General features: G+C 47.2%; 1 protein-coding gene across 4 annotated transcripts; it reads left to right on the top strand.

The window, feature by feature from the left end:
* Positions 1-640: 640 nt before the first annotated feature.
* WDR31 (WD repeat domain 31) lies at positions 641-25,671 on the top strand. Of its 4 annotated transcripts, none has more exons than XM_063138907.1 (10): positions 641-669; positions 6,176-6,274; positions 7,017-7,140; positions 8,466-8,540; positions 16,542-16,686; positions 16,788-16,888; positions 17,405-17,472; positions 20,702-20,843; positions 22,912-23,074; positions 24,461-25,671. In XM_063138907.1, exons 2-10 carry the CDS (start codon positions 6,222-6,224, stop codon positions 24,619-24,621), a joined length of 1,032 nt encoding a protein of 343 aa, XP_062994977.1. In that variant the 5' UTR covers positions 641-669; positions 6,176-6,221; the 3' UTR covers positions 24,622-25,671. The 4 variants fall into 4 exon arrangements, with proteins under 4 accessions (XP_062994977.1, XP_062994978.1, XP_062994976.1 ...); XM_063138908.1 differs by lacking the exon at positions 641-669 and adding an exon at positions 1,848-2,021; XM_063138906.1 differs by lacking the exon at positions 641-669 and having other exon boundaries at positions 6,014-6,274.
* Positions 25,672-25,832: the final 161 nt, after the last annotated feature.

Below are 25,832 nucleotides of genomic sequence, written 5' to 3'. Positions count from 1 at the left end.
GCTCTGAGCATGTGCAAAGCGCCTCTCTTCGCGCCTGGAAGGAGGGCGCCGTGACCTGGGCTATGCTTGCCGGGCACTTCTCTGGCTTCGCGGCTACCTTCGCAACAAGTGCTGCCTGTCCAGGTGAGGCCGGTCGGTATCGCTGTCCAGGTGTGAAGACGAGGCGCGGCGGTGGCGGCTTTGCGGGGCTGGCGTTTCTGATTGCTAGGCCTTAAACGAGCCGCTCCCCGCTCCCCCCCGCAAAAAAATCTGGCAGACATGAAGCCGCTTTCCTGGCCTGGAGGTGAAGGGCTCGGGCATCTCTTCCCTCTCCCACGCCCTGCTTTCGGGAGAGAATCGTAACAGTGCCCCTGAGCATGTGCAGTGTGCCTTTTCCGGACAATAGTCATGGTTTCCTAGGCAGGCTTAAGCTCCAGCAACTTTCGGCTTTGAAACCGAACGCTACACCCCCTCCCTAAATCCATGCAACTCCGGAGTGGGGAGATGGGCCGGCCTGAGCCCCTGCTCCTTGGCTTGAAGGGAGGGAGCGTCCGCCCCTCCCTGGCAGCAACTCAGTCCCCGCCCCCGGATGCCTGTTTGCCACGGGCGGCGAGAGCGCAGGCGACACCCCCCCCCCCGCCTGGGCAGCAGGAGGAGGGGCGCGGGCGAGGAGAGGCTGGCTCGGGGTAGGTGAGTCCGGGCGGGCGGGTAGGCAGGCAGGCAGGCAGGCCAAGAGGGGGCTTTTCTCCGCTGGGCGGGGAGGAGACCGCCCCCAAGGAGACATGCGGGGTGGGGGACGCGTTGTCGAGGTTGCTCTGCGCGCCTACAGCCTGGCAAGGATCTTGCCCTGCGACCCAGCCCTCCCCCAGCGGAGATCGCCCCCACCACTAAGTGCCCTTCCCAGTATGCAGAACGATGGGGTGGAAGAGGGGGGCTTCCTTTCTTTAGGGGAGAAGAGGATGCCCCCTACGGTGGGGCTAGGAGGATGCCGGTGATGGTGTGGACACAGTGGGCAGAGAAATCGTCCCTCCTTTTCTTAAAGGCTGTTTAGCTCTGTCTGGCCCCGTTTCTCTCCTGCACAGCTCCCGTGGGGGGTGGGGGTCAGCAATCCGATCCAGGAAGTGGAGGGAAAGCATGGGGAATGGGTGTCACAGGGTGTGGTGTCACCTTGGCTTTCAAGGGGGGTGACACAAATGAAAGGGGGAGGAACAGGGGGTCTCCTCAGGCCTGAGTGAACCCCTCTTCATTATCTCTGAATACCAGTTGCTGGAAGGGGGGGCGCAGCAGCAGCTTGCTTTAGGCTTGCAGGCAGCCTGCCACGGTTGGGGAAGGGTGCTGGGTGAGATGGATCCTCCTCTAAGCCCACAGAGCGTCTCCTGTTTTCTTGGGAAGCCCATCTGCCAGTTACACCAATTATTCTATTTTGAAACATTTCACTTCGAAGAAGAGTGGAAGAAGAACCCTGTTGAACCAGAGGAAGGTCCATCGCCTCTGGCATCCTGCTTGTGACAGTGGCCGACCAGATGTGTCCAGGGACCAGATGTGTCCAGGAAGCCCCCAAGTGCGGGAAAGCAAGCTCCCCCCTCGCCCCCACCGCTTGTGCCCATCTGCTCACGTTCAGAGGTAGCCAGCTGAAATAGTGGTTGATAAACCTTCCTTCCCCGCCCCCTTCCTCTTTGGTGGGTTGAGATGAGAAAGCCTTTTGATTTTGAAGTGGATAACTTCTCCTTTTGATGTCTATTCTCTTACTTGGGGAGGAGTCAGAGGCAAGGGGGCTATATCAAGTGGAAGGTAAGGCCAGATTTGCAGTTGTGATGTGGTTGAAACAGGAGGTTCATTCCCGTTTAAATCATTCAGATGTCCACACATACAGGGCTTAGCCAGGTCTTTCTGCTTACTTAGTGGAGGGGATCGTTGGGGTAAAATTAGAATAGTTTTCTAGAACGCCTCCCGGTATGCCTCCGGCAGCTGCTCCAGAAGTTGTTTTCATCCCGGATTAATTGAATTCATTATTTCAGCTGTAGTGTGAATAGAACCAGGAGGTAAGTGCTGATTTTTTGTTTCTTCTTTTCTTTAATTTCCATTGCAGGAGGTTGCACATGTGGACGAGCTGAAAGCAATCCATCTCAGCTTGGAAGGAACCTGATTTCTTGATCTGGTCGTTGTATAGCTGTTGACACTGGAGTCTTCAAATTGCATGAAACCCCTTCCTTGAAATTTGATGGTTGCTGCCACGACACAGGCTCTGAACACCAGACCTCACGTCTGCCACCACTTATTATGAGGCGACACAGGCTCTGAACACCAGACCCGGCCGAGGCTACTCCCTGCTCAAGTTAAGCACCACCGCTTGATACGCCTGAGGCAAGGGATAAAACCCACCTTCCTCCAAACTATGTGGAGAAAGGGGTTTAAAATGGAGAAGGATTTTAATATATATAATAATGCACTGTGAGTTATATCTGCTTAGGTGAATGATTGTCACAGTGATAAAGTGTCAAGATGATAAATGCCAAACAGACACGTGGGCTTTTTGTGGTAGTTTAAAAACAAAACAATCAAAATTTATTTTTAAAAGTTCATAAGCTTTGTTTCAAATAACAACATTTAAAAACCTTTTTGAAACCTTTCATACAATCCGGTCACTCATTCACATTCGCGCTTTCCTTTTTCTCACACAATCACTCTTGAACTTTCTTTATTATCAGTATTGATTAATATACTTCCACTACGTGCACACCACACCCTAAAGACACCACTCACTACACTGACTCTCAAATTTCCCAGAACTTAAGTACCATAAACACAGAGAGCACTAAAGACTCTAAGAGTACCTAACAAGTCTCCCTGAAAAGAACCTTGAAAAGAATTCTCAATCCCCTTAGTCATTCCCTTATATATCACTCCTCCCCTTATATATCACTCCTCCCCCTCCCAAGACATTCTAACTCCGCCCACTCAGGCCAACATTCTAAAAATCACAGACTTACACACTGCAGACATACATTTGGAATTGACTTGTGGGTTGTAACGCCACAGTTGCTGGTTCCAAAGTCATTGCTTGTGTGTTGAGCGGAGCAGAAAGGTCTTGTGTTAACAGTGGAGATTCCCCCCCTCTCAGATTCCAGCAAGTGGCAACCTTTGAAGGTCAAATCCTGGAGAGGGATCTGAAAGCGCCCACTACTGGCAAACCAGTGTGTCCCCTCCCTCCTGCGCTCTGCAGCTTTGGAGATGAGTGGCCCTTCTCTTTCTCTCCCTCTCTCTCTCTGTGGCTCTCTCTCTTTTGCCTTTCTGTTAATCCTGCTTTTACTTGCTAGGCCTCCAAATCTTACCAGGCCTTGGAGATGAGAAAGCTGCAAGGTGGCTAGAAAACAAGGGCTGTTCTTCTAGCTATGTCAGGGAGCTGTTACTCTCCTTCCTTTGCTGACCCTCGTGCTCCTGCCGCCACCGCTGCAATCACTTTGCAAGATATGAAGCCCTTGCCGTGACCCCTGGCCACTCCAAAGGTATTCCGCATTCCAACCCAGTGCTTTCACTGGGATATCAGCAGGATGTGTGTGGAGGATAGGCAGCCCCCCCCCCCCGGGATCCTAATACCGCTGAAATTTCTGAATCCTCTTCCAAAGTCCACCCTGTGTAGCGGGCAGAAGGGTAACTCATGCATGAAAGTGTGCAAGTTCGTCATGGCCAAATCAGAGGAATCTAGGCATGGACTCTGTTGATGCGCCAGCCTAAAGCTGAGCAAAGGTCCTGCAGCCTCAGGTGGGCAACCTGTTTTCTTCAGAGGTGGTTGGACTGCAACTCCCATCCTCTCTCTACATTAGCTGTGCTCATTGGGGCTGATGGGAGTTGTAGTCCCACAACATCTGCAGGGCCACACGTTACCAACCCGTGCTGCAGGCTGATCTGCAGTTCTTGGAACGGGAGTGAGGGGGGGCGCTCTGCTTGCGCTCGTCTCCTGCTGCTGGCCTGGCCGCTGTGGGAACAGAATGCCAGACCAGATGGGGCCCCTGGGCTCCGATCCAGTGTCAGGGCTCTTCTTGTGTTCTTATGAGTAGTGATGGCATAATCCTGTTCAATCCAACAGTCTCTGCTGTTGCTAGGCAAATGTGTTCTTGAACTCTGCAGCAGTGATGGCAGTGAGACGTGTGCCTCTCCTGCTGCGCTTGGAACTGATGTAGTCATGTGACTTGAGGCGGAAATCTGAGCATGAGCAGAAGCCCCCAGGGGCTGGCTGGTGTGGTTAGGAGCTTCTAATGGCTTCATAGCTCTTTGTTCATTTTTGGTCCTGGAATAGATGACTCAAAGATGGGCGGGGGCCAAAGACCTCTGCAATTTGGCCCAGGAGCCCAAGCAAGCCATGTAGAGTGATCCTAAGGAGGTTTAACCAGAAGTAGTTATAAATAAATAAGCAACTCCAAAGTGAGTGTGCCGAGTGTTGCAGTGGCAGCCTTGCTTCCCCTCAAACAGGTGGACCAGCTGCTTTTGGAATAGGGGCAGGACATTTCAGAAGCAGACTGTAATGCAACTTGAGCTCCATGTTCAAATGGGTAAAGTCCAAGGGAGTACACATGCTTTTTACTGGACCAGATGTGTTCAGCCCAACCTGAAGTGTTGGCATTAACCTTTAAAGCCTTAAATGCAGGGTCAGCGTCAAATGTGGATGTTTTCTGCTATGGATTATTCACAGTAGGCATGATTGGGCACCTGCCGAGGGTCCACACCCCAGCAGGAGGCTTATTATTATTATTATTATTATTATTATTATTATTATTATTATTATTTTTATTATTACATTTATGTACTGCCCCATAGACGAAGGTCTCTGAGCAGTTTACAAAATGATGAGCCCCCTGGCGCCACTCTTCCTCGTGGCCCCCTGCTTGCTCACCTGCTTCCTCTCAGTCTGGCCCAGGCAATGGCAGGGGTGAGAAGGAGGGACAGGAGACGCCCCTAGCTCCTTGCCGCCCTCTGCTTGTCCAGCAAACAAGTGGGAGCATCAAGGAGGAGGAGCAGCAGCAGCAGCTGATGGCAATGGCCATGGCCATGAGAAAGTCGGCTTGCTGAGGGCAGGGTCCATTGAGGGTGTCTGGCCCAACGATCCTCTAAAACCTGGAGCCAGCACTATGTCCATGGCTTGGTACCAAGTTACGTCACCCATACTAGCCTGTCTGCCCACTGAGATCTGTAGCAGAGGGCTGTGTCACCTGCCTTCCAGTAAGAATGGCCAGGTTGGCAGGCTCAAGAGGAAGTGCCTTTTCCGCAATGACTCCACAGTTATAGAATATACTTTTAGAATGCTCTTGAAGACCCTTCACCCTTAAAAGAAAAAAAGGGAAAAAGCACAGTGTTTATAAGAGAGAGGAGTTTTTGGACTATTTTTGGTTTGCTTTGATTGTATTTCTATTGGTTTCAGTATCTTTGAGTTGGAAGCTTTAAGGTTTCATTTATTGTTTTGAAGTTTATTGTTGTTCAAAAGTTTTTGTGAAAACTGTCTTGAGAAGGTTTTACCTGTAAAGGGCAAAAGGCGGGATACAAATAACAACAACAACAACAACAACAACAGCATCATAATAATAATAATGGTACATTTCCCTTCCCACCCAAAAAATATATCGTAGGATCCTAGAGTTGGAAGGGTCTTTGGAGATCATTCTCATATAGTCCCCTGTTCAAGGCAGGCTCCACAGTCCAGGGTTTAGACACTTCATTAGACGTGTCTAATGAACCCTAAGAGGGCAGATGCTGGGAGGCAGCAGCAAGGTGTACCGGGGAGAATTGTGTGTCTTGCAGACTACTCCGCGCCCCCTAAGGTAGCCTGCTGCCATTGAGTTCAGTGGAGAACATCCCACCATTGGTGTTAAAGACAGACTCATCTGCCGGTCTAATCATGGCAAAGGAGGGGCCGCCATCTTGTCCTCAGGCAGCAAAATGTTTTGGGCTGGCCCTGCTGCAGCTGCAGCATCCTACATATCTGTAATTTTACTTTACTCTGTATATCCAGGGAGAAGGGCAGTTTAAAATTGTTAAATATGGGTAAAATAACCATGAGTTTGACACTTAGATGGACGTCTTTCTGGAGACAAGTACACGAGGGATGGCCGAGGCCAGGCAGATTGCTGGGCAGTTCGCCAGCTGATGAAAGCACCTCGGCCGCTAGGTCTGTCCTTTCAATTTCCTTCTGTCCTTCCCCCAGGACTGCCTGGCAGGTTGAGGGCTTCCCTTCGATATGTTGACGTGATATGATGGGGAAACTGCAAAGCAAAATCAGCTTCAGCTCCTCCTCCAGACACAGGTAAGTGGGGGGCAGGTGAGCTGCCATCATGACTTGAAGGCACAACTCCTCTTACCCATCACACCAATTTCATACAGTATATCCTAGCAGATGTGTGCAAGGATTTTGTTCCATTCCACTATTCCATTGATTTTACTTATATATTCATTAAAATCACATGTGTTTTTATTCTCTCCCTTCCTTCCTTCTAGGCTTTTTTTTTGGTATTGGCTGGGGTGGGTGTGGCGATGATTTCTGTATTTGCCTCCTGGCAGCTGCCTTTTTATTTTCCCATGGTGCCCTGGAACAGCATCATTTTATTTTAAATGGCCAGAGGCTGTCTGGGGGTAGCTGCTGAACTTAGCTCCTGGATGCTGGTTGGTGGAGAAGTCCCTCACACCTTGAATGAGTGAAGGATGAGTATTAATTTTGGGCTAAAACAAACAGCTCAGCCTTACTGGGGAAACCCATGTTCCTCCAGATGTTGCTAGTCTTCAGTTCCCATCAGCCATAGCCAGCGAGGGAGGATGTAGTTGTAGTCCATCAACATCTGGAGGGCCACAGGTTGCTCAGCCTGGTTAAGTAGATCTATTTTTTGTTTGTTCCTGAATGAATGCCACCATGGCCATAGCGGAGAAGGCCTGGGCACTGGAGCGTGGGGTGCAGGGATAGCATGTTGCCCAGACATGGGTGCTGTACCTCCTGCTGATCTGCCCCCAGACAGCCTCTGTTCCCTTTTCTTCCTGGTTGGCGGGCCCAACAGATACGAAGAAACCAAGTGCTATCCCACCAAGGCGGTTCTGCAGTACAGCCCAGCGCATCACGACGCTGTTGCTTCTGTGGCTTCCCTCACTCCTGACCTGTGCGTGTCAGGCGGAAAAGACAAGGTCAGTGGAGCAACAGCCTTGCTAAGCCAGTGCATTGGATCGGGCCCATAGAGCAGTGGCTGCACAACTCTTGGGCACCACAAATGCCGACTGGTTTGAGACAGTGGAGCTGCCGTGGCTTCCCTTGGAGGAATGGTGGCTTCTGGAGAGTGCTTGGGAGGTGGGGGGCTGTTAGAGGGAAATGGTCCAATAGCTGCCTTTCCTGGTATCCTATACAATTCCTGCTGTTATGCCAGTTTGTGTGAAGCCATTTGTCTGAAAGGCCACGGAGCAGCCCCTCCGACGTCCTCTGGTCCCAAGGACCCCTGCCCCTGCCTTGAGATCTTCAGAGGAGGCCCTTCTCTGTGTACCATTATTATGAGAACACACTATGCATCTACAAAAGACAAGACCTTCTTTGTGGTAGCATCCCAACCCAGGAGTGCCCTTCTGAGGGACATACAGTTGGCAAAGACTTTGCCTTTTTAGGTGTCCAATCAAACTTGTTTTTTGCTCAGTCTTTTTAAATTTTAAATTATATATGTAGTTTTTAATTGATTGATTTATTTGCTGGTTGAATAGTTCCCACCCTCTTCTTTTGAGAGCCAGTGTGCTGTAGTGGCTAAAGTGTCGGACTGGGAGTCGGGAGATCCGGGTTCTAGTCCCCAATCGGCCATGGAAACCCACTGGGTGACTTTGGGCCTGTCACACACTCTCAGCCCAACCTACTACCTCACAGGGTTGTTGTTGTTGTGAGGATAAAAATGGAGAGCACAAGGATTATGTATGCCGCCTTGAGTTTGTTGGAGGAAAAAAGGCAGGATATAAATGCAATAATAAATAAGTAGTTGTACCTAGAGAGCCAGTGTGGTGTTGTGGTTCTCTGGAAGGTTTACAAAGATTAAAACACAGAATATTAAAAACAAATATGCAAAATTTAAAATGATGAAAAGCATAAAAACAGCCAATATCCATTTAAACAACTATTCTGGGGTCAGTTAAAAAAAACTCCACAGACCATTCACTAACTCTCAGCCTAACCTAGAACTCACTGGGTTATAATGAGGATTTTAATAATGGGGAGAAGGAGGAGGAGGAGTGTCTGAGAACCACCATGGCTTTCTTGCAAGAGGGGAAAAAAGGCAGGATATTAATGTAACAGTAATAAAAATAATAAAATGGTGGTGGTTGTTATATGGCATTTTGTAACTGCCCTGGGACCTTTGTAGATGAAGGGAAGTTTTTAAATAAATAAAGGGAGATATTACAAAGTTGTTACGTGTCACTACTTCTTTCAGTGGTCCTAAAGAATTTATTAAAATATTGTGGGGTTTCTCTCCCTTCAGGCTGTTGTTGTGTACAACTGGCGTGATGGAACCATGGTTAGGAGGTTTTTGGGTCATGAACGTGAAGTTACCAAGGTAAACTCCCATTCCAGTTGCCAAAAACGCCTCCTTTTGCTCCCAGCCCAGCAGTGGCTTAAGAGATGGGGCGGAAATCCCCCCCCCCCCCCGGCAGGCCAGGTTCAACCCCAAGTGGTATCTCCAGCGCAAAGAGCATCAAGCCATCACAGAAAAGGCCTCCCGCTGCTCCAGGCTCCGGAGAGTCCCTTCTGGGGGTAGAGCCAGCCTGCCAGCCTCAGGTGTTCTAGCCAGCCAAAGGCCTTTTGGATGGCCAATGCCACACTCACCAAGGGAGGGGCTTGGCTGACTCTGAATCCCTCTGGCATGCCAAGGGAGGTTCCTGTATCAATAGGTAGAACTAAGTGAGACACACAGGAAGTCAGATGGAAGAGGAAGTCAGGGACACAGACTTTGATTGAAGGAATACTCGCCCAATCATGAGGTGACACAGCAGGCAGTGACTCAGCACTCTCAGGAGTCAGTCAGGGCTGGAGAGAAGTTAGTTAGAAGCTATGTTTGTTTGAGGCAATAAAAGTTTTATTTTTATATAATACTGCATTCCTCATTTGCAACAAACCTATTTTTGAAACATGGTGTCAGAAGTCTAACAGGACCCATTTACAACAACAAAAAAAAAACAGCTTGAGATTTTGGATTATGGAGCGAGGTTTGAAAGCCCCCCCATCACTGGATTTTACTGGGCCTAATCTGGCTCAAGCTTGGCAGAACTGGAAAGAGGAATTTGAATTGTACCTGGATCTTGCCTTCACAAAAGAGGAAGAAAAGCAAAAGGTAAAGTTATTATATTATCTGATTGGAGAAAAGGGGCGAGAGATATGCAAAACTCTTGGGTTTAGTACAACTTCTACTCTGCAACAGCTAGTAAAAGGGCTGGATGATTACTGCATACCTAAACAAAATGAAACAATGGAACGATATCAATTCTTTATGAGGCAGCAGGGGTCTGAAGAGAGACTGGATGCTTATGTTACTGCACTAAGGACTTTGGCAACAACCTGTAATTTTGGGGCTATCACAGACTCCCTCATCAGAGACAGAATTGTCTGTGGGACCACAGACCAACATCTCCGTGAGAGGCTGTTGTGGGAGCCAGGTTTAACACTGACTCGTTGTTTGGAGATTGCTAGGGCAGCTGAAGCTACTAAAGAGAGGCTTAGGACATTAGAAGGCACCCATGAGGTGCAGGTGCATGCAGTCCAACACCAGTCAAGTCCGTATAATGAGCAGGGCCGGCAGCCTCAGAGACGACTGCCTAAAATACAGTGTATGTTCTGTGGGAAACAACACGAAAAGAGAAAAGAAAGGTGCCCAGCATATGGACAGAAGTGTAAAGGTTGTGGCAAACTCAACCATTTCCAAAGTCAATGCAAGAGAGAGAAGAAACCTAATAGGCTGGCTGTGAGAACAATACAGAATGAAAGCGATGAGTCTGAAAACTGTGAGGATGTTTTAAGCCTCACTTTGGGTCCAGTGAATCATGATGTCCACATAGTGGGGAATACAGGGAAGAAGGTAACCTACCCCACCGCATTGTTTGCCACTATGTTGTTGAACAAACACCCAGTTTGTTTCCAACTAGATTGTGGTGCCACCTGCAATGTGCTGCCATTAGCTCTAATAGACAAGAAAACAGATCTGGAACCATGTGGCCAATTGCTCATTATGTACAATAGCAGTACCCTGAAACCTGTGGGGAAGTGCAGGCTAAAGATTCGCAATCCAAAGAATAATAGACTCTATCGCTTAGAGTTCATCATCGTGGAAGGGAATGCCCACAGACCACTGCTAGGAAGCAAAGCAGTCCAAGCTATGCAATTGATTCACGTGCAACATAAGAACATCCTGAATGCTGTACAATAGGGATGTGCTCCGCTTCTAATCGGACCGGAGAAGCAGGAGCGGAGCGGGGGGCTTCGCCTGCCCTTAAGGCGGAGGCGAAGAGGATTGGGGGGCTGGCGGAGCGTGGCGGAGAGGATCGAGGTGAAGGCGGATCCTTCGCCTCGATCCAGAGCGCCGCCGGAAAGGTAAGTGGGGTTTATCGGGCCCTGCCGCTGTCGCTGTCGCCCATGCGGTGACAGCGGCAGGGCCCGGTAACCCCCCCGCCCTCCTCTCCCTTACCTGCCTCCGTCCGCGGTCCGTCAGCGTCTTCAATTGAGCCCGCAGTTCCACCAGGAAGTCTGGGCCGCACTTCCTGGTGGAACCACGGGCTCAATTGAAGATGGCGACGGACCACGGACGGAGGCAGTTAAGGTCCCCCTCTCCCTTGGTCCCTTACCGGGCTCTGCCGCCATCGCCGCATGGGCGGCGATGGCGGCAGGGCCCGGTAACCCCCCCCTATGGGGGGGGAACGGAGCTCCGATCCGGAGCTCCGAGCGGAGCAGAGTGGGCACAGGCGGAGTGGGGGCGGGGCGGAGCGGCCCGATCCGAAAATGGCGGATCTGAAAGTGAAGCGGAGTGGGGGGGTCCGTGCACACCCCTACTGTACAAGCCAGTGAGCAGAACCAGTCCAGGATTTGGACTATGGAGAAAATACTGAAAGATTTTGGGGATGTTTTTGAAGGGGAAGGACATTTGGCAGGGAAATTGAAACTTGAGGTAGATCCTTCAGTAGAACCAGTAAAGATCCCTAAAAGGAGAGTTCCTATGGCACTGGCAGAACCACTGAAGAAGGAACTAGCAAGCCTTCAAAGCAAAGGCATAATTGCTCCAGTAGAGACTAGCACAGAATGGATCAGCAGCGTGGTCATTGTACGGAAACCCTCTGGAAAACTCCGTATTTGTATTGACCCTAAACCTATAAATAAGGCATTAAAACGCAGTCATTATCCCCTGCCAACCATTGACGATGTTCTATGTGACCTATTACGAGCCAAGGTTTTTTCATTGTTTGATGTGAAAAATGGATTTTGGCACATAGAACTGGATAAGGAATTTAGCTACCTGACCACATTTGCAACCCCTTTTGGCAGATACCGCTGGTTACGATGCCAATGGGCATCAGCCCTGCCCCAGAAGTGTTTCAACGCAGGTTGAATCAAGAGCTAGAGAACATCCCAGGCCTGAAGATAATCGCAGATGATATCCTAATTGTGGGAGAAGGAGATACGATAATAGAAGCAACAAGGGATCATGACAAAAAGTTGTGCCATTTTCTGGAGAGGTGCAGAGAGAGGAACATCAAATTGAATCAGGATAAGGCCAGATTAAGACTGAAAGAAGTACCTTACATTGGCCACCTGCTGACTGCAGATGGGTTGAAGGTGGACCCTGGAAAAGTTAAGGCAATCCAAGAGATGCCACGACCCGAGGATGTGAAAGGTGTGCAACGATTCTTAGGCATGGTAAACTACCTGGCGAAGTTTTGTAAAGGGTTAGCAGCTGACTGTGAGCCACTCAGACAGTTGACACACAAAGAAGTAGAATGGGAATGCTCAGAGAGTCATCAGCAAGCATTTCATAAAATTAAGGATACTAAATCCAAGACCCCTGTACTGAAGTACTACAGCCCAGGAGAACAGCTAGTCCTACAATGTGATGCCTCACAAAAGGGGCTAGGAGCAGCCCTGTCAGAAACAGAGAGAGGTTATGCACAAATTGAAAAAGAACTGTTAGCTGTCCTTTTTGGGATGGAACGCTTCCACCAGCTCACTTTTGGACAGACAGTACATGTCCAATCTGACCACAAGCCACTGGAAACCATTGTGCGGAAACCATTATTGAGTGCCTCAAAGAGGCTTCAAAGGATGTTGATGAGATTTCAAAAGTATGATGTACAGTTCCAATATCATCCAGGCAAGCACCTGGTAATGGCAGACACATTAAGCAGAGCATATCTCTCAGAGCCCAGTGAAGATGGTTCAGTTGAAAAGGACATAGAGTCAATAAATATGCTGCAATATCTACCCATTTCACGGCCACACCTACAAGCAATACAGGAAGGCACAGAGCAGGATACCAACTTACAGATAGTTAAACGCATTGTCCTGGATGGTTGGCCAGAGACCAAACATCAGCTAACAGTGGAAGCTACACCCTATTTCTCAATGAGAGAGGAGCTCAGTGTGCAAGATGGAATTCTCTTTAGGGCAAACAGAGCTATCATCCCAGAGGCAATGCGCTTGGACATAATGAAAAGGATACACTCCTCACATATGGGAATTGAGAGCTGTCTGAGGAGAGCGAGAGAATGCGTATATTGGCCTGGCATGAATGATCAGCTGAAAACTTACATGGCACAATGTGAGATCTGCAATTCTCTAGGTGACAGACAGCAAAAGGAAACATCCACCCACATGAGATTCCAAGGAGGCCTTGGGAAAAGGTAGGAGTGGACTTATTCAAGTTGCAAGACAAAGACTACCTCATAATCCTTGGTACACAGAAGATCTCAGGAAGTTGAAGCGGGAAGGTCGACGACTGGAGCGCCGATGGAGGAAAACTCGTCTCATATCCGACAAGGCACGTCATAGAGAACATCTTCGTTCCTATGGGGTGGCAATACGTGCAGCGAAGAAAGCTTTCTTCTCTGACCGCATTGCATCTGCGAATTCACGTCCAGCAGAACTGTTTAGAGTGGTGAGGGGTCTAACTCAGGCACCTACTCCCCTGAACCCAGTTTTAGAGCCTTCGGTAGTTCGCTGTGATACATTTAATGATCATTTCACAGATAAAATCTCTCTGATAAGAGCCAATTTAGATGCCGTCGTTATAACAGAAGCTGAAGCTGAAGTGTCCAGCGACTCCGTGAGTAGGATTATGCTGGATCAGTTTCAGTTGGTGAGTACTAATGATGTGGACAAGCTGCTTGGACGAGTAAGGAAGACAACTTGTCCTCTCGATCCCTGTCCTTCTTGGCTGGTCGCCCAGGGAGGAGATGCAGTTAGACTACAACTACAATATATTGTTAATGCATCTCTCAGGGAGGGGAGTTTTCCACCATGTTTAAAAGAAGCAGTGGTACGGCCGCTTCTCAAAAAGCCCTCCCTGGATACCCTGGACCTTAATAATTATAGACCAGTATCAAATCTTCCATTTTGGGGCAAGGTGATTGAGAGGGCAGTTGCCTTCCAACTCCAAGCAGTCTTGGATGATACAGATTTTCTAGACCCATTTCAAACTGGCTTTAGGGCAGGATACGGAGTTGAGACAGCTATGGTCGCCTTAGTGGAAGATCTCCGCATGAGCATTGACAGGGGGAGTGTGTCCCTGCTGGTGCTTTTCGACCTTTCAGCGGCTTTCGATACCATCGACCATGGCATCCTTCTGGAACGCCTGAGAGGTCTGGGAATCCGGGGCACTGTGCTCCAGTGGTTCCGGTCCTACCTCTCAGGTAGATTCCAGATGGTGATGCTTGGGGATAGTTGCTCCTCAAAAAAGGAGCTATTGTATGGCGTACCACAAGATGCCATCCTATCCCCAATGCTGTTTAATATCTACATGAAACCGCTGGGAGAGATCATCCGGAGGTATGGGGCTGGGTGCTATCAGTATGCTGATGACACCCAAATATATTTCTCTATGCCTTCAATAACAGCATCAGATAAGGATAGTGTGTCTCCTCTGAATGAATGCTTGGAGGCAGTAATGGGCTGGATGAGGAAAAACAAACTGAAGCTGAATCCAGACAAAACAGAGGTGCTTGCTGTCAAGGGCTCTGACCTAGGTTTGGAGGTGTGTCAGCCAGTTCTGGATGGGGCTACACTTCCCCTGAAAGACTGTGTTTGCAATTTGGGGGTGCTCCTGGATCCGTCACTCCAAATGACAGCCCAGATAGACGCGACGGCCAGGAGTGCCTACTATCAGCTTTGGCTGATACGCCAGCTGCGGCCCTTCTTAGAGTCAGAAGACCTAAAGACAGTAGTGCACGCGCTGGTAACCGCAAGGCTTGACTTCTGCAATGCGCTCTACATAGGGCTACCATTGTACCTAGTTCGGAAACTTCAACTAGTTCAAAATATGGCAGCCAGGTTGGTCACCGGTACACCTAGGGGTGACCACATTACACCAACATTAAAATCACTCCACTGGCTGCCAATTAGTTTCTGGGCAAAGTACAAAGTGTTGGTCATCACCTTTAAAGCCCTAAATGGTTTGGGTCCAGGTTACCTGCGGGATCGCCTTCTCCCATATAGTCCGCTCCGCAAACTCAGGTCCTCTGGGGTGAACTTACTTCAGTTAGCTAAAATTAGGCTGACATCAGTTTCCCAAAAGACCTTTTCTTCTGTCGCCCCCAGATTGTGGAATGGCCTACCAGAGGAGATTCGTAAAATTAACACTATGTGTGATTTTAAGGCAGCTTTAAAGACTAGCGTTTTCCGGCAGGCCTATCCAGATCAATGTTAAATCATGATTTTTTAAGATGTATTGATTCCTGTTCTAATGTTGTTCCCCGCCTCGATCCAAAGGGAGAGGCGGGTAAGAAATAAATTAATTATTATTATTATTATTATTATTATTATTATTATTATTATTATTATTATGGTGGGCTACTATTCCAATTTCTGGGAGATAGACTCCTTGCTAGATACCCGATCTCAAACAATTATCAGAAAGCTTAAAGGACACTTTGCCCGTTATGGAATACCCGATGTTTTATTTTCAGACAATGGCCCTCAGTTTGTGTCTGAAGAATTTAGGGCCTTCAGAGCACAGTGGGAATTTGATCATCAGACATCGTCACCGGCCTATCCCCAGAGCAATGGGAAAGCTGAGTCAGCTGTCAAGACAGCAAAGCGTATTTTGGTCAAAGCCAAGAAAGCTGGGACAGATCCATATCTAGCTGTCTTAGACCACAGGAACACCCCATCACAAGGCTTGGATGTGAGTCCAGCTCAGAGTCTCATGGGTCGAAGAACTAAGACCTTACTTCCAATGCGAGGAAATTTGCTGCAGCCAGAAATCCATAACAGACGAGCTGACTCTATAGCAGAACAAAAATCTAGACAGGCCCATTATTATAATAAGTCGGCCAAAGATCTACCTAATCTACACAGTGGTGAGCAAGTCTGGATTCAGCCAGCAGGGCAAGAGAACAAGGAATGGCGAAAGGCAGAAGTACAAAGGCAAGTGAATACACGGTCATTTGAGGTGGTGACACCAGAGGGTCGAGTCTTCAGAAGAAACCGTAGACATCTGTGGAGGAGCAGCCAACTAGTATCAAATGCAGGTGTGCAGAACCACGACCAAGAACAGCAATTCCAGGAGGAGAGAGCACCCACTTCACAGTCTGGCCTCCAGGCAAGAGGTCATTCGGAATCCCCTGCCAGAGAGACTGGGGAGATAGTTGAAATGTCCTCATATCCTAGGGATACCCATGATACCGCTTATCACCCCAGAGAAACTACATCTCCTATAGCAAAACAAGTAAGAACTCGAGCAGGTCGCCTGGTACAGAAGCCACACCATCTACAAGACTATGTTTAACTTTTTGGGGGGGTAAATGGGAGTTGTAATGTATTGTTGGTTAAAATAAAAAAAGGAAAGATGTATCAATAGGTAGAACTAAGTGAGACACACAGGTAGTCAGATGGAAGAGGAAGTCAGGGACACAGACTTTGATTGAAGGAATACTCGCCCAATCAGGAAGTGACACAGCAGTCAGTGACTCAGCACTCTCAGGAGTCAGTCAGGGCTGGAGAGAAGTTAGTTAGAAGCTATGTTTGTTTGAGGCAATAAAAGTTTTATTTTTATATAATACTGCATTCCTCATTTGCAACAAACCTATCTTTGAAACAGTTCCCTCTGCTGCTGCTGCTGCCTGTGTGCCGGCAGACAAAGATAGGCCTGGGCATGTAAGCAGTCTGCTGGGTTGGGCACTGTTTTATTCATTTGTTGGGGTGTGTGTGTGTGTGTGTGTTGTGCTTTTTATCTATTTCTTTTAAGTTTTTATTTTAAATGTTGATTGTTATAATTGATAAGCCACCTTGCATGCCACTTCCTTGGTGGAAATGCAGGGAATAACCAAATGAATAAATAAAAGAAGTATTCTGTTCTGTCCAGGTCAGCTGCCTCCCTGACTCTGGCTGGCTTTTCAGTGCCTCTCGAGACAAGACAGTGCTGATGTGGAGGCTTGGTGCTGATTCCAGGGCAGCCCGGTGCTTTTCGGGACATGATCTGGTGGTAACCGGCTTGGCTGTCAGCCCAGGTGAGATCGTGCTTGTTGCTGACTTCTGACATTTAAGCAAATGTCTGGGCAGAGTCTCTCATGATCTCCCCTGTCCCCTCTCTCTGCTTCTTAATCTTAAGTGTTTCAGCAGCTCTGCACAGGCTCTCGTGACAACACCGTGTGCACCTGGGACATAGAGACAGGGGACTGCTTACACAGAGCGTCCATTTCCAGGAATCTGGTAAGGACAGGTAGAATGTTGACAGAAGAAGCCCTACTAAATATGCATGCAAAAAGTACAAAGTCCTTTAAAAAAACAAAAAAAAAACCCTGGCATCTCAGCAGTATTAGGTAAATGGAACCCCTCTGAGGAGAAATGGGCTTTCATGCCCTGCTTGTGGCTGTCCCAGTTTACTGTCTGTAATCTGCCCAGAGAACGTTTCTTATTAGGCAAATTAGAAATGTAATAAATAAAATAAATTCAACTGGCCATTGGTGGAATCTGGGTGCTGGTCCAGATGAAACCAGTTTGGTCCAATCCATCGAACTACTCTTAACATTCTTATAGCATCTTGGCTTGCATCGAAAATACTGCTCTAGGAATTTATGAGGGTGTCAGAAATAAATAAACCCCACTGGGTTTTATGTATTTTAATGTTAATCTGTTGAAGATCAGGCTTTTGAACCTGGCTGTCGGTTTCCATCCGAGCACACCAAAATGGCTGATGAGTTTCCCCATCGTACTTTCTCCCTGTAGGTCACACACCTGTGCTGGGTTCCTGGAGAGTCATACGTCATCCAGACCTCAGAGGATAAAACAGTTAGGTATGTGGGCCCATGGATGTGAAGACCCAATTTTGAAGAAATTCAGCATTTCCAATTTTGAATTAAACTTTCTGAATTTCAAAAAGCTTGCAATTTTTGCTTCTGAAGTTTGAATGTGGGACATGTCTGAGGTTAGGTGGGATTTATTGTCGCCTTCACCCTCTTTAATGCATTGGAGAGGAAGAGTGACTACAACAGGCAACCACCAAAGGAATAAAGTTAAACCAGTAAATTGTTATTCAAATTTGTACATATTAAGCCAGTCAATACATTGAACTAGGACCCCATTAGTAATGAGAGTAATATACAATCAAAACAATTCACAATTCACATACATAAACAGTATATCTAGACCAAATCAATCAGAGTAATTAAACATTGTTTTAAAGACCACATTAACAAAGTTCATGATATTCCTTGTTTCAAAGATTTCTTTTTCAAAACTCGATGGCCTTGTAGGCCCCTTCCAACTCTGCTATTCTATGATTCTATGAATGTCTATTCCACATCAATCCATTTTGGTTACTTTGGATGTAAATTCTTTATACACTAATATTCCACATGAAGAATCATGCATGGTCTTAACAACTGTTCTTGACAAAAGATTTGATCCATATCCGCCAACTTATTTTCTACTCAATCTTGTGGATATTATATTAGAGAAAAATCATTTTAGATTTTTGGATCAATTTTATTTACAGATAAAGGGAGTGGCCATGGGCAGCCCTTTTGCACTGAGTATAGCCAATTTATTTATGGCCCATCTGGAGGATTCTGTTATTTGTAATCCAAGTACCAATCCATTTTACCAGAATATTTTTCTACAAACAATTTATTCATGATATATTTCTGATTTATAAGGATAAACATACAATACAGGAATTCTGCAACTGGATGAATACTATCCACCTTACTTGGATATGGTGGTTTATCAAGAATAAAATACATTGTATATAAAGCCTTATTCAAAACCCACTGACAAGAATTCCTTGTTACATTATTCATCATATCACTCACCACGTGTACAAAGGAATTTACCTTATGGTCAATATTTGCGTTTGAAAAGAAATTCCTCAAATCAACGGGATTATATAAAAAGCAGATTGGATTTGAGACAACAATTTATTCATAGGGGTTACCCTGTCGCAGTGGTCCATATAGCGGAAAGGAAGGCAGCTTTGGTACCACGGACATCTCTAATATCAAATAGGGTTGCTCCTTTTATCGATAGATTAACATGTTCATTTACTTACTTCCGATTGGCGTATCCTGTCATTGACATTATTAAAAGACATTGTCACATTGTCAAGGAACTTCCAGGATGTAGTAACGTACCTTATTTTGGTTTAAAACCTCCAAAAACCTAAAGGACCTACTGGTGCATACTGATATTGACCAGCCCATGACAAGGGTGGACCCCACTTTGGGGCATTTCAGATGTGGAAGATGTTCGGCGTGTGCATTGACTCTGGAAACAAAAACTTTTATACATCCTTTGGATCATTGTCGTTTTGATTTGGGCCATTTTTCGAACTGTGCAACTAAAAGGGTCATTTATTTGTCCATGTGATCTTATTTACACTGGAAAGACAGCACTATCGGGCCGGACGAGGATCTTGGAACATAGGTCGAAGATTAAACATCAGATCATGGAGGCACCCCTTGTACAACATTTCATGGAGATGGGACATGGATGTAATGATTTTAAGTTTTTGGTAATTGAACGGATTTATGCACATAAATATGATTGGCAGTGTTATGATAATATGTTGCTTAGAAAGGAGGCATTTAGGTTAAATACTGTGGCCACTCAGGGTCTAAATTCTAGTTTGGAATTGTCCTCTTTTTTGGGAGCATGAATCAATGTGGCATATGGTGGATGCCACTTTAAGAAATAGTAGCTACGGTTGGAAGGTCTGTGGTGTGGTTCATTATTTAATCAAGTGAATTGGATGTTACCGTTTGCCAGCTGAGAGCACAGGAAACGATGTGACGGAGCAAAATAGGCTCCACTGGACTTGGTATGTGTGTAGGTTTTAGTTTCATTTTTATTTTGGCTTGCTGGAAGGTTAAATAAGTGTAATGTTATGTAATGATACAGACCTTTGTCTGTTTGTGAATGTATGGTTAATTAATCTTTTATATACTGTGTAGATATAAATACCCGAAGGTGGTTTCATCTCTGAAAACTAAAAACGAGATTTGTGAGAGCATTTCACTGCCGGCTGGCATCAAGTTTATCTATAACAAAATAATTTCGGTGTCCTTACCTTGGGAATGAGGCCAAATAAATGAATGAGATAAGGTACTGTGGAAAAGCTCTAACCAAATTGTTTATTTTGGGACTGTTATCTTTTACAGATTACTAAAACCAACGCTTTGGATTTATTAAGACCAACGTTTTGAAAAAGAAATCTTCAAAACAAGGAATATCATGAACTTTGTTAATGTGGTCTTTAAAACAATGTTTAATTACTCTGACTGATTTGGTCTAGATATACTGTTTATGTATGTGAATTGTGAATTGTTTTGATTGCATATTACTCTCATTACTAATGGGGTCCTAGTTCAATGTATTGACTGGTTTAATATGTACAAATTTGAACAGCAATTTACTGGTTTAACTTTATTCCTTTGGTGGTCACCTGTTGTGGTTCTTTTTGTTCATATTAACTCCACCATTGCCTTGCGTTTATTTGAGGAAGAGTGACTGCCATGGTTCAATCCAGCCTGGCCTTATCCACTCTGGCTGGGAGCAGCTCAGAGGGCCAGCTCCCCTTGATTCTTGAGGTGACCTTCTGCCTTCCTCCAGGCAGATCTGCTGCTGCTGAGCGACACCCCCCCTTTCCCCACGCCTTCTTGTCAGGAGTGATGCCGACAGGTGAGATGGATACCCTTGTCTTAGTAATAATGCCCAGGAACCAGGGGGTTGTACTTAGTATGGATGAACTATTCTGGGGTACGTCATAGGAATTTTTTAAAAAATTAAAGATGCAAATAAGAAAAAGCATCCCAGTCAGCTCTTGATCTGTGAAGCAGCTCAGAGTAGGATAACAGTGCTGCTATGTGTGTTTCATTTGCTTTGGGCTGCAAGTGACCACCAGACGGAGCTGGGGCATGTATCTTGGTGGTGAGGGGCACTGTTTGGGGGTAGAAACGTGTAGGACTGGCCCTGCCATCACCAGCACTCTTCTGTGTTTTCCACATGTTAATTTCTGCTCCTTTGCAGAATCTGGGACACCCGGGACTTGCGGGTGGCTCACGCCTTCCCTCCCAAGCAGCACATCCAGATGTCCTGCGACGTGAGCCTGGATGGCCGCTACTGTGTCAGCAGCAGCAACGGCTTTGGTGGCGACGGCTGTGAGGCCACGGTGAGGTTACAACCCCAGCAGCCAGGCCAGAAAAGCTGGGAAGTGGAGGTGCTGGGGTTCTCTTCCAGCTCTGCAGGGGCAGATCTACACTACCAACCATTTTTGGCTTTATACCAATGTAACTGTCAGGCTTCCCTCAAAGGATTCTGGGCATTGTTTTCTGGAAAGGGCAGAGCAGTCTGGGCCAGAGCTCCCTTGCTCCTCTCAGGGAGTCACAGTTCCCAGGGAAGGAGCTGGAGGGGCGCCTGCAAAGCCAATGCACACCGGCCCCATAGAGCCGTCTTTCCCTAGCCTTCTGACAATGGCACATCATTGTTTAGAGTGAAAACCTCGAAGCTTGTACAGTGGGAAGGTTTCCTTTCTAGAGGGTGCCCCAGTCAGACTGCCCAGCCCTCCAGGGAGTCGTGTCTTTCTGTGTCCGTCTTTTGGGATAGTGGAGAAGGCTGTTGCCCCTCTCCATGGGGCTGAGAGGAGGTAAGAAGAGCCCTGAAGCTGGATGAGAACCAAGGGTCCTCTCCAGGCCAGCATCCCATTTCCCACAGTGGCCAATCAGTTGCCTCCAAGTGGAGCCAGACATGGAAATCCTAGACTGTCTCTATATAGGGAGGTCCCATGTGGGCAGTATTACTAGTGGCCATTGACATCAGGAAAAACTTCCTGACTGTTAGAACAGTATGACAATGGAACCAATTACCTAGGGAAGTTGTGGGCTCTCCCAAACTAGAGGCATTAAAGAGGAAGCTGGACAGCCATCTGTCAGGGATGCTTTAAGGTGGATTCCTGCAATGAGCAGGACTCGATGGCCTTATAGGCCCCTTACAACTCTATGGTTCTATGATTGACTTAACCTCCACAAAACTGCCTCATTCTTGTGATCTAGTCTAGCGCAGAATGAATTCCACTGTGGGCGGAGGCAGAGCAATGGGCAGCCAATGGCACTGTGGATGCCATTGATGATTGAATGGGTATGTTTCTTTGGGAATGTTTGTCCTATTAGTAATCCAGACGTGAAACTCCTTTGGCTTCTGGCTATGAATGGGTGTGTGTGTGTTATTTTCTGTGGGTTTCTACCCCCACCCCTGAATATCAGAATTAAATAGGCAGTTTTAGTAGATGTGTTTCAGTTTCCATAATTGCATTCAATTTACCCAAGTGGTACAGTTAAACTTTGCTCAGAACTGAATGATGTAAAATTGTGTATGTGCATGCATAGGTTATATAAAGTTTGAAATGATGTGTGTGTGTGTGTCTGTGCAATTGTCTCTCTCACGCACACACATAATTCAGACTGTTTTCCAGTTGAAGATGTCCTACTTGTTGATTGATTGTATTAATTTTAACTGGTATTTTTATTTGTATCTTTTATCTATATCATCAGTGGCCAGGACACAAGGGCTAAACAATCTGTGGTTCTCCAGATGTTTAGCTTACAACTCCCATCATTCCCACCATTGGCTATGCTGGCTACGGCGGATGGGAGTTGTAAGCCAAAACATCTGGAGGGGCACAATGTAAGGCAGCCTTCCCCAGCCTGGTGCCCTCCAGATGTTTGGGGCTATAACCCCCATCAGCCCCAGAGAGTGTGACCAATATTCAGGGGTGTTGGGAGTTGTAGTACCCATCGGGAAGGCACTAAATTGGGGAAGACCAATACAAATCACATGGCTTACGAAGCCCTGCTTATTTATTTTATTTTATCCTGCTCTTTAAGACAACATAGTCTTCTAGAGAGGTTTATGGCAATCAAAAGCAAGAGACCAGTCCTGCCTCTGATGCTGAAGCTCAAAAGATGAGTCCCTCGGGACAGGGGAGTGGAGAGAGAGGGCTCGGATCAGGCCAAAGCCCAGCGCAGCCTGGTCGTTTCCACCTGCTTGGGGCCAGGCTGGGCTTAGGGAGGCCTCGCTTGGCCACACGCCACTGGCCCAGCTGCTCTCAGGTCATGGCCGGCAGCTGGCGTGGGCTTCCCTTCGGCTATGCAGTTCCAGGGAAGCATCTTAAAACTCTTGGGGGTCAGTGGGGGAGGGCCTTTGCTGCAGGCTCCCCCCTGATTTGTGCCTCTTCCTTCCAGCTCTGGGACTTGCGGCAGGTGAGGTGTCAAGTGCACGAGTTCAGGGGTCATTCCCAAAGCACGGCATCCTGCATCTTCCTCCCTCTGGGCCTCGCCGTCTTCCCAGCAGTAGCCACATCCTCCCACGACTGCACCGTGAGAGTGTGGAGCCGGGACACTGGAGGTAGAATTGCTCTCGCCTGGTGCTTTGGGTTCACACTGGGGAAGAACTGCTGGGCTGGATCAGGCCATGGTCCGTGTTGTCTAGGGTTCGGCCTGAGGTGGCTGGGAGGCCGAGACATGCCAGGCATGAATTATTATTATTATTTATTTATTTATATAGCAGTGGTCTTCCCCGGGTTGTGGTTCTCTTTTGTAAACCGCCCAGAGAGCTTCGGCTATGGGGCGATATATAAATGCAATAAATAAATAAACATTTGGCAGCAGCCGGAGGCATGCTGCCTTGGACAGGGTGGTGCCATTGAGCTGTCACAGCTGTTTGCCGTTGATCAGACCTGACTTTGATGCACTTGTACAACCCTTCTGGTTTTAAAAAGGTATTTTGATCAGTAGACTCAACATTTTGTAGCAGCAAGTTCCATATGTTTGTTATACATGATGTGAGGGTGAGGCGTTTGCTAGCAACAGAATTAGGAATGGAACTTCCATGTCAGGCATAGTCTAACTCCTAGGCACATGCAAAGGAGGAGGGTGGTTCCCTTCAGGCCCTGCTTGTACACCTCTTGGAGGCAACTTTGGTCTGATCCGGAAGGGCTTCTTTGCTGGGCCAGGCCACAGGTATGTGGAGGTGGCTGAGCCAGCCAACTTTGCTTATTTTGTGTGACTCACTTTGGTCATTCCTGTCTGTTTTTATTTCATATGGCTAATTGCCTTTTGTACGTCTGTCAGGATGAAGGATGGTTTTGAAATGCTTTAATCAATCCAACAAACTTTTAAAAAGTACCATTTGTAGCCAATGTAGCTTTTAAGGGTTTGGTGGGTATTCCTTCCCAGACCTTCCACATCCTGCCCTTTTCCTGACTGTAGTGCCAGGGGAAACCCACCCCCTTTCCTCAGGCCCAGTTGACGAACTCTCCAAGGGGGGCAGAATGGGAGCATGACCTGAGCCACTGCCAACCTCTCTAGCGCTGGTGAAACAGGGCTAGTTGAGACAAGGACGAATTCTTTGGATGTTTTAGAGCAGCAGCTACTGCTGTTGCCTAACACAGAGGGCAGAGGGGACTGGGTCAGGTGCCTTTAGCATCCACATCACATGTCCAACTTAACCAGGGAAGCCTCTTCCATGACTGTGAAGCTTCATCTGCCTTTGTGCAGTGGTATAAAGTGCAGGATCTCCAGCCTTTTATTTGGCACATGAAGAAAACAGTCCAGATTAGAAGGCACTTTTTATGTTGTAAGGTTGAGCCTCCTTTTGCTTCACGTGGTGAAGAAAGGAAAGGGGAGGAAGAAAGCAGAGACTTGTACACCAGTGGACAGTTTTGAGGCCCAGTATTGGCAAAAGGTGGGATACTACTACTAATAATAATAATAATTTGTTCTCTCCCCACAGCCTGCATGGCCACCACCTGCCTGGACGGAGCAGGGCCTCTAACTTCACTGGCTGCCTGTGAAAACTCCACCCTCCTCTGTGCCAGCTCCAACTCTGGGATTCATTTACTGAGATTCAGTTCAGTAAAAGGGCTGCAACTTCAGGAAGTGGCTACGTTCTGAGCCACAGAGAGCAGCCTCTGGAGACCGTGGTGGGCCAGGAAGGGGACGAACAACTTCAAAACATTCAGTGCAGCACTAGAATGCCCTGTAGTCCCATTGAGCAAGGTGGGCAGAGTAGGAGACATCAGGAAGGCTCAGGGCCAAGTTGGCAGGCATTCAACAGGTGCAACTTTTTCTGGTGAATGAGGAAAAGCTGAAATGGAGCTGAATATTGAGCCACTGTTCAAGAAGATGCTGCTAGGAAAGTGGCAACTCTGCTTAGTACCAGATTCAATAGCAGCGCCTTGCAATTGTGTACCATTTAACGCTGAAAAAGGCTGAAAAGGCACGGAAACTGACAGAATCATGCCCAGACAGAAAGAAGCCTCAAACACCTTAAAACTGCACGAAAAGGGCCACATGCCTGCAATCCTGGCAAGAGACAGCATTTGAAGCCTCTCCGCAGGCATGGGGAAAAAAAACTGTTCTGAGGAGATGAGGCTCACAGAATAAATGAATTTAATTGCAGGAGGGAGATTGAGGGCTTGGTATTGTTGATGAAATTACTTCTGTTTGTGAACATGAGCTGTGGCTACTGTCAGAAAAGGACTGCTATCAAAGATAACTGAATGAGGGAATGAAAACAAATGAGTGGTGTGAGAAACCCCTGCCCCTGCGTGGGCACAAAAAAGAAATAAAGAAAAAGGGGTCAATGTGTGAACCAAGGATTAAAGGAGAATTGGGGAAGATGGAATTTTCTAGAAATTCCATCTTAAGGGGGAAGGTGTAAGGGAAGGGAAGGGGTTAACTGGGATCTGGGACTGAAGTTGTTTTAATTGCGTTTTATGGTTTCATAGGAGATGAGGATGCCAGGCCAGCTGTCTGGGGGAGACGAGACCGGAGCCAGACCGGCCATATCTGTCACTGGCCTTGAGTGATTAATCATCCCGGTCGAAAGGTGTGAAGACATTGCAAGAATCAAAGCCGGAGGGAGGTGGGGGGGAAGGAGTGAAAAGAAGGTATAAAAAAGCCCCCTGTGGAAGTAACAGGACGGTTGTCGGCTGGGAGCAGACTGTGGGTGACGTAAGAATTATTAGAGTTAGTTTTATATTGCCTGTATTGGGTTCTTATGCTATGCATGCTTTTTATTGAAATTTTACCCTCTTTATCCCATGTAATCCTACCCTTAACCTAAATAAAAAGGTCTTAAACCTCACGTTGTGAGTTGTAAG

Source organism: Elgaria multicarinata, chromosome 12 (assembly GCF_023053635.1).
Source record: "Elgaria multicarinata webbii isolate HBS135686 ecotype San Diego chromosome 12, rElgMul1.1.pri, whole genome shotgun sequence".
Taxonomy (NCBI): Eukaryota; Metazoa; Chordata; class Lepidosauria; order Squamata; family Anguidae; genus Elgaria; species Elgaria multicarinata.
This window is presented reverse-complemented; position numbering and strand designations above follow the sequence as displayed.